Below are 11927 nucleotides of genomic sequence, written 5' to 3' on the forward strand. Positions count from 1 at the left end.
AAGAGGAAGAGACAGTCGCGCACCTCCTGTGTCAATGCCCTGCGCTGGGGCTCAGCCGACTCAAATTCTTGGGCGCAGCAATACTCACAGACCTAAAGACCTCGGGGAGGTCGCTCCACACAGACTCGTAGCTTTCATCCGTAAATCTGGATGGGACCGCGAGCCGCCGCAGGAAGGATAAAACACCCTTGGGCACATAAGTAATGGGAAGGGAGAGGTCCTCTTGTAGGACCCTTGCCTGTGCGGTATCACAAGGAGCCCCAGCGGCTCAAGTGGATGGGGGTCAGACACCGGCGCCTCATCGCCGCCTCAACCTAACTTAACCTAACCTAGTATTGGCTTAGGTTTAACCTCGGGAATGAAAGGAAAAAAAATTTCAATGATTATATCTCGAAGGGTATGTGACTCTATGCCATTGCTCTGCGGCGATTATATGGATGGTTTCCTTTTTGGTGATAGCATCGGCTGTGATTGTGGGTCGACAGGCAGAGGAGGACCGAGGAGAACGCAGCTTTAGTAGGAAACTCGATTCTTAACTCGGCGGTCGGCGGCGGTGTATTCCCCCCAAACGTGGGGTTTCTTTCTTCGATCTAAGGCCAAGTCGGGATAGAGTCCAGTTTTAAACTGGATCTGGGTCCAGTCAGGATAGGTTAAAAACCAGTTTTTCCTATAAATTAGCTATAAGAAAACACAATCATGTGAAGTGGAAAAAATTGAAAAGAAGGAAAAATCCCCCAGAAAAAGTCGAATTCGATAATTAATTAAGTAACCTAACCTAACCTCAGTTCCGGTCGTCATGAAAGAAGAGGAAAATTAGATGGTCCGGATCGCGATTTTCTTTTCTAATTTTCTTTCGGATGCCCAACTCCGAAAGCCAACAGCAACAAAGTGTGTGGTTTAGTGCCGTGGCGCAAATCTGGAGCTTAGAATTGGCCATTAACCTCCAACGGGTTTGGGTAAGTTAAGGTACATTTATAGTTATTTTATGTTTCGCCAGTTTTCTTCATTAGAAAGTGCATTGACCCGTAGAAGGCCTTATGATCGCGCAAGGTGCCTATTTCTAAGTAAAGTGATGTCTCCCTAAAAGGAAATTCTTCCTGTAAGCTTTCTCTTCGGCCGCAGCACAGGAAAGCGCTTTCGTGGATCCCTGACGGAAATTGAGGAAAAAATAATGTAATAATCAATACTGCTTATAAAACAATTATTGAGAGTTCCCTCTATTGTGAGTAGAGCAAAACTTGAAGATTCGAAAAAACACATCACGGTCATAAAAGTCCCGTACGGTCGTTAAAAGAAAAGTTTAAAGAAATTTAAATGCATTTATTTGGCATGTATATATGGTGCCAACCAGAGGCACTTAAGGTTGGTTTTAAACTATTTTTTTTTGTACTGGCGCTTAATAATTTATATTACTTCCTAAAATTAATAGTAAACTTTTGTAATATGCTAGTTATTAAATTGTTTTGTTTTTAATGACAATAAAGTGCTTATAATGTTTTAAAGATAGCTCCAGTTTTGATTTCCGCTAAGAAACATCTTCCCTAACACCTTCAAGGGGCCATTTTATTATTATGGGCAGAAATTATGGCCAAGGTGGGCACAAAAGGAGCCGCAACACCAGAAGCGGATTCCACCCGATTGACCCCGAATTGGTGTTTTGCCTAAAAACCGTCATATCTCGTAAATTGTTCTGTCCGGCAGTGTTGCCGTTTTATCCTTTTTCCGGACAGATCTTTCCGGTTTTTAACTGCGTCAGCCGGAAAAAATTTAAAACATCCCCTAGCCTTTTATCTGTCCTTTTTTTATTTTGGCCTGGCCTTTTTATCTGCTTTTATTTTTGTGTAAAGCACTTGATAATTAATGCAACCCTGTTGTAATCGTATATCGTATGTATCGATTAATACAATTGTTACTTTTATTGTGAAATTTGGGCGGGAAAGATGCCAAAAGAAATTTACAAGCAAAAGTTTCGTGATTCATGGCTAAATCCACCGTATCTGGTGCAGTGGATGTGTCTTGCAAATGCAGAAGTTCAGCGTGTTATTAGCTACCAAGCTAATTTGGTAAAACCCAAATTGCGCAACCAACTGCAAATAGAAACTTTAAATACGATTTTATCGATCAGATAAATATTTTAATACTCTTTTGTTTCACAAATTTATTTAAATTGTTTTTTTCTTTTTTAGATTTGGGCTACGCAAGAAAGGCGTATGTTGCCATGAATATGAAATTCCTAAGCAACAATCAAAAATGATTGGAAGCAACCAATCTACAGAAAATCAAAGTTTAGAAGCTTGCAATGATGACATTGACGATGTTCTAAACGATTTGGCCACCAATAAAGAGTGATATTACATAAAATTTATGGAAAAAATATTTTGTCTTGTTTTTTGTCCGTTTTTTTTAATTTTTGTCCTTTTCTATCCTGTTTTTATAATCAATCTAGCCTTTTTCTGTAACATGCTGACGGCAACACTGCTGTCCGGTCTGTTCCTTTGTTGTTTTTGGTTCGTCTTGTAGGTTTTTTTATTATAATAAGGCCGTAGGCCTTTATTGGCCACATACCATCACCCCCCTTTCTGACGAGCCAGTAGCCGGAAATCATTCGTGCGGCCATATACGAGCACCCCAACACCTCGCCTACAAACGTTTACCCATTACAAAGTCCACTTTTAAATTTTACCAAGATAATGATCCGAAGTATAAGAAACTCGTTATGCATTAAAAAAATAAAAAAAAAACTTAATAGATGGTGTTTAATTTTGCAATTTTGGAAAGTAGAAAAATAAAGTTTATTGTTAGTGTGTAAGCGTTTCTTGACATTCTGTATGTGCCAGTTAAATTTGTTGTTAGATGGTGAATTAATTAAATATAATTTTTATTTTAAATTATACAACTTGGTGTTAAACCTTTATATATTAAACTTAATTATTACAAGACACTTTCGATTTTCTTAAATATTTCCCGTCAACCGTTCGCGGTCTCGGCCAAAAAAGGACTGACTTCTTAATTATAAATCTTATCCCAAAACAAATCTATTACACACAAATCACATTGTGAAATTCGATTAAGCTGATCGCGATTAAGCGTTGATTGGGCTTCGGAGGGAAGCTGATGTTTACTTTTGATTTTGATTTGTTTATGGGGAACCGAGATCGGACCTCAGAGGCAAAGAGAAAGCCGTAGGCAAATGCAGAGTTTGAAATTACTGTTTATAAAATTCATCAGTGAAAAGCCATAAGTGGCCTGGATTTATGGGTTGGATAACTTACATATATTAATCTATCTATCTTCTTCTTCTTCTAGGAGAAGTGTGAGGAGAATTAGCCTCCTCACACGCTAAGACAGCAATGGCCAATCAGTTTAGGGGGGCCGCGGGAGATAGGCCGGGGACCAATACGAACGGGGAGTGGTAGGGTTTCACCATCAAGTACGAAGACGGAATCAACGTGGAACGTAACGGTTCCCGGAGCAGCAGCAGACGAATGGGAAGACCAGGTTACATCGCCCAGTGGGAAGACGGAATCAACGTGGAACGTAACGGTTCCCGGAGCAGCAACAGACGAATGGGAAGACCAGGTTACATCGCCCAGTGGGAAGACGGAATCAACGTGGAACGTAACGGTTCCCGGAGCACCAGCAGACAAATGGCAATGCAAGGTTACATCGCCCAGTGGGAAGACAGAATCGACGTGGAACGTAACGGTTCCCGGAGCACCAGTGGACGAATGGAACGGCAGCGAGGGCAGTGAGGGGCAGAGCTCCATCATCGAGTGGGGAGACGGAGTCAACGTGGAACGTAACGGCGCCCGAGGCAACGGTGAGCACTATGAGCCCGCCGCGCAGCGGAGTTCAGGATGAGCGACAAGACTGGGGGGCAGCAAAGGAACAAGGAGCAACAGGAGAGGCGAAGGAGGCCAGCGGCACGTCGCATAGCAACAGCAGGGGTCAGCGGCCGAACGGAAAGGGGCAACGACCGCACGGATGGCAGCCCGCCAACGGGAAAGTGGCGTGATCTTGGAAGCAGGAGTAACGGCAGCCCGCCAACGGGAAAGTGGCGTGATTCTGGAAGCAGGATTAACGGCAGGAGCAGAATCCAGAAGGATTAACGGGCGCTCCAGAGGGTATAAATGGAGGCCCATTGGAGCGGCTCGAGACGAGTCTTTTTAGGAAGCTTGTAGCGTTGAGTTGGAGGACCGCCTGTGGAGAGTCCGCCAGTCAAGTGTTAGAGCGTTTCTAAAAAGGATTCGGTTGTTTGAGTTGAAGGACCGCCTTTGGAGAGTCCGACAGCCAAACGTAAGGAGAACGAACGAGACAAGGAAAGAACGGTACGAGGACAGTTACGGGGAACGACCTAGGCGACAGGAAACGAGTTGGACCAGTTCCTGGCCACGGCAGGTAGCCTTGCTAGGAAGTGCAGAAAGGATAAGTCTGGCGCACGCCACTCGGACTCCTGACTCACAACCAACAGGCGTGGTCCTGCACCGGAAAGGACAGGCCAACTCAAGATCCCGAGCCCGGTTTCGCTCCGGAGGACGAGAAGGACGGGACGAGAGAGGATCGGCGTCGGTTGGTTACCTCGAAAGCTACAGGGTAACAGAGTCGAGTGTGGGCTATTCCAAGTCAAAGCAGGTAGCCTTGCAAGAAAGTGAGGAGAGAACAAGTCTGGCGTACGCCACGCGGGTTCTTGACTCGCAACCAACAGGCGTGGTCCTGCAGGACGCGGATAAGCCAACTCGGGAACTCACGCCCGCTTTGGAACGCGATCGGGGAGGCTCCGATCAACCACCAAGCAGCTCTTGACCCGGGCCCATTGGCGCGTACGCGCGGTGGTCACCCGGCCGAAAGAGTGACGTACGGTCCTGGACAGGCGACTTCCGACCCTGTCGGAGACTGACAAGACTTCGGCGACTCCCAATCCAGGCCCGCCGGTGCGAAAAGGCATGGCGTCTCCTGGCGTAGCGGAGCCGGCTGTAGACAGCAAACTCTGAACCAGGGCCGCTGGTGCGCATGCACAGCGGGTTGCGGGGACGACCACCAGTAGCCATCTCCCAAACCGGACTCGCCGGTGCGAAAAGCACGGCGTGCTCCTGGCGTAGCGGAGCCTACTGCAGGCCGCACACCCCGAGCCAGGTCCACCGGGGCGCATGCACGGCGCATCTCCCTGGTGGTGCCGAGGCGACAGTCAGTAGCTATCTCCCAAACCAGTGTCGCCGGCGCGCAGAGCACGGCGCTCATCCTGGTGTAGCGGAGGCTACAGCCCGCCAACTCCCGAGCCCGGCGGTACAGCGCGTAGGCGCGTATCCCCGACGGCGTAGTGGAGGCTTTTCAGTACATAGCCGAAGGCCAGACCGAGTCGAAGAGGTGGAAAGTTTGACGACGGATCAACGAGGAGGAACCCCGGCAACGAGAGCAACAGCGGAAACACAAGCAACGGAGGAGATTTCCAGGACGGACACACCAAGGGTCACCAAGGACGCACCAAGGGTCATTCCCGGGAACCCACATAAATCACAATTGTAAACAGAGAGAGCAGAAAATAAAGAGACTGCACAACGGAAAGCTACTTGTATTATTTTCTGGGCTTGGGCAATCACGTCGAATCTATAAATTCGGTGGAACGGATCCGCAAAACTCTGTGAGCTAGGCGCCCAAACTTCGTGATTGCATTTAGCCTAGAAAATAACGTAGCAGAAAGATGGGAAGAAAGAATTGGATCTACACATTGAGAAAGGAGGAGCTGAGCGAGGTGTGTAGAGAGCTCGGTCTACCAGCAACCGGGACTGTGGAAGCAATGAGGTCCTCAGTGGCGAGGTGGGTCGACGAATCCAAGGAAGAGGAGGTACTGGCGTTAACGCACGGCCTAGAGGAAAGATTTGGACAGAGATCAACCCCCAGGCAGAGAGCAGCCAGCGAAACCGAGAAGTTTATAGAGAGCCTGGCGGTACCAGATCCAAGGATGGGAAGGAGTATAGAGCCGCAGTCAAGGAAGTATGTTCCGGCCCCGGTGGATTACGCCAAAGTAGCCAGACAAGTGCTACTTTCGTTTCGTTTCGACGGTACAGGGGACCCGTTAGAGTTCCTGGACCGAGTAACGTGGTCCGCAAAGACATACGGATTGGACATAAACACGATACCCAGAGCCATGCCAGAGCTACTGCAGGGCAGGGCCCAAAGATGGTTCATCATGAACGACGAGGAATGGCCAACATGGGCGAGGTTCAAGGCAAGCTTCGAGAATTTCTTCCTGCCGAAAGGATACTTCGAAAAGTTGGCGGACCAAGTTCGCCAACGGAAGCAGCGTCGTGGAGAGCCTTTCAAAGAATACATGGTGGACCTTCAGTCACTAATGAAACCATTAGGCAAATCCACGAAAGAAGTGATAGAGAGGCTCGTCGAGAACTGCATGCCAAGGATGAAGATGTTCATAAGGCCATACGCCTGCGCGTCGTTAGAGGAGGTGATGGGCCTAGCGGAGGAGTTTGAGGAACTAGCGCAGGAGGAAGAGGCCTTTAACAGGCAAGTGGCCACAGAACAAAGGTGGAGCCACAGTCAGCCGCCCGCAAACGAGAGATGGAAGAGAGAAGAACCGCAGCATAGCGAAGCGGCAAGGTATCAGAGGGACCAATGGACCCAGAAAGGACAACGGGACGAGTTCCACCACCAGGCCGTCCAAAACACACAATGGGCACCGAGGTGGCAAAGAGAGGAACCGCGCCAAGGCCCACCGGAGCGACAGAACAGCATGAACCAAAGTTGGATGCCAAGATGGCAGCCCGAGACCCAGCATAGGCCAGCTCCGCAACAGCCTAGTCAGCAGTGGGCAGCAGGGCCAAGGCAGGGTTCTGTGGAAAACCCGGCTCAAGCATGCAACAGGTGCGGCGGCATGGGCCATTGGGCCAGCGGGTGCAGGAACCCACGAATTTTGTTCTGCAAGATGTGCGGCGCAATAGGGGTAAGGAGCACGGAATGCAGCCAGAGGGCGGGAAACGCGCAGCGGTCTCAGCAACAGGGAGGAAAGCCGGGATCGCACGGTGCTGCCTCTCAAAATTAATAGGAGGACTATCCGAGGAGGAGCAGCAGCTGACGAGGTCGAGGGCACAGAAATAAAGGCCATGCTGGACACAGGAGCAACGGCGAGTTTCATCTCCGAAGAGCTAGCGGAAAGGCCGGAGGTCACCGGGCAACGAATCGCAACAAGGAAACTGGTGAAGCTGGCTAACGGAAGCCATACGGAGACACGCGTCGTGCTCCAAGCCAGGATAAGTTTCGGCGATCGCACAAAAACACTAAACCTGCTGGTGATGCCAGGCATGGAGGACGATCTGGTGCTAGGATGGGATTTCCTCAGCGAGTTCGGCACAACCTTGACGTGCGCAGGCCACCGAATTTCAATACCCAAAAGGAAAAGATGGGCCGGCTGCCTGGAGGATAGACTGTCCGTAGCGGTAGCCGGATGCCCAGAAAAATGGGAAGAGGAACGTGTCAAAAGATTCATCGATAGAGAACTGGAGGCGTTCGCAGGCCAGAAGGGTTGTTCGAACATAACGCAGCACAGGATCACGATGAAGGACGACATTCCCATAAAACAACGGTATTACCCCAAAAATCCAAAAATTCAGGGGGAGATAAACTCAAAGGTGGAGGAATTGCTGGAGAAGGGATGCATCGAGCCCTCAAATAGCGCGTACAGTTCACCCATCGTAATGGTGAAGAAGAAAACGGGGCAATGGAGGATGTGCGTGGATTTCCGACAAATTAATGCAAAATCAATAAAAGATGCGTACCCGATGCCTCGCATAAATTTCATTTTGGAGCAGCTGAGAGAAGCAAGGTTCTTCAGCAGTCTCGATTTGAAGGATGGGTACTGGCAGATCCCCCTAGAGGAAAGCAGCAGGAAATTCACCGCCTTCACCGTTCCAGGGAAGGGTCTATACCAATGGAAAGTCATGCCTTTTGGGTTGCACTCAGCCTCGGCAACGTTTGAAAGGGCCCTGGACCAGGTCATAGGCCCGGATATGGCTCCACACGCATTCGCGTATCAGGATGACATTATAGTGATCGGACGCACCAAGGAGGAGCATATGCGGAATCTACAAGAGGTGTTCAGGAGGTTGAGAGCGGCAAACCTGCGGATAAATACTGAAAAGTGTCATTTCTTCAGGCAGGAGCTGCTCTACCTGGGCCACCGGATAACAAGCCAAGGGATCGGAATGGATCCGGGAAAGGTGGCCGCGATTACAGAGCTACAACCCCCGACGAACGTCAAGGGAGTGCGCCAGTTCATAGGGATGGCATCGTGGTATCGGCGTTTCGTCCAGACTTCGCAGGAATAGCGAAGCCCCTGAACGATCTTCTGCGAAAAGTAACAAAATGGGAGTGGTCACCCAAACACCAAGAGGCCTTTGAGACTTTAAAGTCACGGCTGGCAGAGGATCCAGTGCTAGCGTGCCCAGACTTCGAAAGAAAATTCGTGCTGCAAACGGACGCCAGCGACTACGGCGTCGGGGCGGTCCTGACCCAGGACACCGAGGAGGGCGAACGAGTGATCGCGTACGCCAGTCGAACGTTGATTGGGGCCGAGAAAAACTACTCCGCAACGGAAAAGGAGTGCCTGGCCATAGTATGGGCGATAAGGCAAATGAGGCCCTACCTGGAGGGGTACCAGTTCGACGTGATCACGGACCACATGGCGTTGAAGTGGTTGAATAACATCGAGAGCCCACTCGGCAGAATAGCGAGGTGGGTATTCGAACTACAGCAGTATGACTACGTCATCAGCTACCGGAAAGGAAAGCTCAATGTGGTGGCCGACGCTCTGTCCCGCCAGCCGGTAATGGAAAAATTTAGAAAAGCCATGGAGGTGGTCGCCAAACAATGCGGGTGGATAAGCGCATTGAGGAAAAAGATGACAACAAGCCCACAAAAATTCCCGGATTACGTGGAAGAGGGCGGGTTGATCTACCGCCACGTCCCGCATAGAGCCGGAAGCGAGGAAGTGGCGTCATGGAAGCTGTGCGTGCCGCTGGAGATGAGGCAGCAGGTCCTCAAGGAAAATCATGACGCACCAACGGCGGGACACTTGGGCGTAAGGAAAACCATAGCCAGAGTGGCCGCCCGGTATTTCTGGCCAGGGATGCAGAGGGACATCCGGAAATACGTCAGGAGATGCGAGACGTGCCTGAAGTACAAGCCGAATCAGATGCAGATGGCCAGGCAAATGCTGACACAGGTTCCGGAGGAGCCATGGGCGACGGTATGTGCAGATTTCGTAGGCCCACTGCCCAGGTCGAAACACGGCAATACGATGATCCTGGTGATAATCGATCGGTTTTCGAAATGGACGGAGATAGTGCCTCTTCGAAAAGCAACAACATAGGCGCTGCAGAAGGCATTCAGGGAGAGAATCGTCGCTCGATATGGAGTACCGAAAATAATAATAACGGACAACGGGGTGCAGTTCACCAGTCGCAGCTTCAAGAAATTCCTCGGAGAACTCGGCGTACGCCATCAGTTCACCGCGCCATATACGCCGCAGGAGAACCCCACGGAAAGAGCGAACAGGACGGTAAAAACAATGATCGCCCAGTTCGCTGGGAAAGAGCAAAGGAAGTGGGACGAACACTGGCCGGAGCTAATGTTGGCGGTAAATTCCGCAGTCTCGGAGTCCACGGGGTACTCGCCGTGTTTTATAACGCAGGGCAGGGAGCCAAGGATGCCGCGAGCCCTGTTCGACGAGAATGTGTTGGGCACGGGAGCCGAACAAGGAACACCCATGGAAAACGCGGCGAGACTCAAGGAGACATTCGAGATAGTAAGAAGGAATATGGAGCGAGCTGCCCAGGACCAGGCGCGACATTACAACTTGAGAAGGCGGAAGTGGAGCCCAAAGGTCGGTGAAACAGTGTGGGCAAAGGAGCACCACCTATCAAAGGCGGCTGAAGGATTCGCGGCGAAACTGGCCCCTCGGTACGACGGGCCATATACGGTGGTGGATTTCGTTTCTCCAGTAATTGTCACGTTACGACACGGCAGGACAAGGAGGGAGAAGAGAGCCCATGTGAGCGAGCTAAAGGCTCAAGACACGGAAGAAACAGCAAAGGAATAACGAAAGCGGACAAATACATCGTGTCCGCATAACGGGCACACAAAAAAAAAAACAACAAAAACCCCGCAAAGAGGAGGAGAGAAAGCAACGGGAGCATTAGCGGGACATTTCCAGCAACGGGAAATGAATGCGGTATATAAGTGGAGACGTGGGAGATGGTCGGCCTATTCGAAATCAACACGCAGCCGCAACAATGTCATCAAGCGCATCCATAATTGTTTCTTCCGACGACAGCGACATCGAGATCCTTCATGGAACGCCAAGAAGGCAAGGTCGGAGTGGATGGTCCGGCTGGCAGCAGGAGGAGGAGGATGCATCCCGGTCGGGTCCTTCGAGGTGGAGCGGCGGCGCAGGAGCGAGGAGCTGGTCCTGCACCTGCGAGCGGAGTGGGACAGTCGGCGGCTGTCCCTGATGAAGTCTACGGAGAACATGGCGAGGGCCCGCGTCAAGGTGATTGCCCAAATGCGAAGGAGGAACACAAAGGAGGCCAGGCAGCGGCGCATCGATGGACGCATGAGGGCAATGGTCAGGGCGAGAGCGAAAACGGCACGGCAGCGGCGGACCCGGAAGATAGTGGAGACTGCGAGGAGAAGGGCCGCCGCCGGAAGGGTGCGACAGGCAAGAAAATGGAAGGCAAAGATACCGCCGACGCCACGCCCCAGACCGGAGAGGCCGGAGGAGAAGCCGTGCAGGGCGGCCTCGAGTTGGAGGAGGGTCCGGGAGGCGACGCCGTAGCCCGCGGTGCCCCCGACACCATGTCCACAGGAGAAGAGGGAGGAGCAGCCGTTGGAGAAGGGGCCGTGGGTGTGGCCGGAGCCGCGGAGGCCTGCGCTGGGCCGGCAGACATCGTGCCCAGAAAAACGGCCGGCAAGGCCGGTGCTGGAGCGGCAGGCATCGGTCGGAGGCGGGCGAGAGGTGACGGAGGATAACTGGCCGCCGGAGCTTGCCGCGAGAGTGAAGGCGGAGTTAACCAAACGGCGAGGCAAACCCGGAAGGTGGTGCATTCTGGCACAGGTGGGTGCCACATGCTTCCGGGTGCGAGGAGGCGGCAGAGGAGTAAGGGTGGTTAGGAGGAGTTGAAAAAAAATAAAAATAAAAAAAAAAAAAATAAAAATAAAAATAAAAAAAAAAAAAAAAAAAAAAAAAATGAAAAACTAAGTATGAAGAAATAAAAAAAAATGAAGAATGAAAAAAGGGAGGGGGGGAAACAAAAGTTAGTATTTAGACAAAAAAAAACAAAAAAAACAAAAAAAAAACAAGAAAGCAAAGCTAACTTCGGGCGGAGCCGAAGTTGATATACCCTTCAGTTAAAACCGGATATATATCGCCAACATCGGATATAGTTGTCCGATCCCTATGAGAATATGATAATATAACCCAATTTATTATAATACAAAATTAAAAACAAGTCCCAAACTTCTATCTTCAAAAATAGCAAAGTTGGTATTTCTACCAAAAACCATTTCCGATTGTTCAGTTATATGGCAGCTATAAGATATAGTCAGCCGGTCGTTATACAATTTGGTAGGTTGGATCAACTGACCAAAAATAGAATATGTATTAAATTCCAGCTTTCTATTTTTAAAAACACGAAAGTTGGGTCATTTCCGATCGTTCAGTTATATGGCAGCTATAAGATATATTTGGCCGATCGTTATGAAATTTGGTAGGTTGGATCAATTGACCAAAAATATAATCTGTATTAAATTCCAGCTTTCTATTTTTAAAAACACGAAAGTTGGGTCATTTCCGATCGTTCAGTTATATGGCAGCTATAGGATATAGTCGGCCGATCCTTATGAAATTCGGCACGTCGTAT

General features: G+C 49.9%; 1 protein-coding gene across 1 annotated transcript; it reads left to right on the top strand.

Moving 5' to 3' along the window:
• The first annotated feature begins 10419 nt into the window (after positions 1–10419).
• On the top strand, positions 10420–11037 carry LOC138927455 (PE-PGRS family protein PE_PGRS26-like). Its single transcript, XM_070282740.1, has one exon. The coding sequence runs from the start codon at positions 10420–10422 to the stop codon at positions 11035–11037; it is 618 nt and encodes a 205-aa protein (XP_070138841.1).
• Positions 11038–11927: the final 890 nt, after the last annotated feature.

Source organism: Drosophila bipectinata, unplaced genomic scaffold (genome assembly GCF_030179905.1).
Source record: "Drosophila bipectinata strain 14024-0381.07 unplaced genomic scaffold, DbipHiC1v2 scaffold_262, whole genome shotgun sequence".
Lineage (NCBI taxonomy): Eukaryota > Metazoa > Arthropoda > Insecta > Diptera > Drosophilidae > Drosophila > Drosophila bipectinata.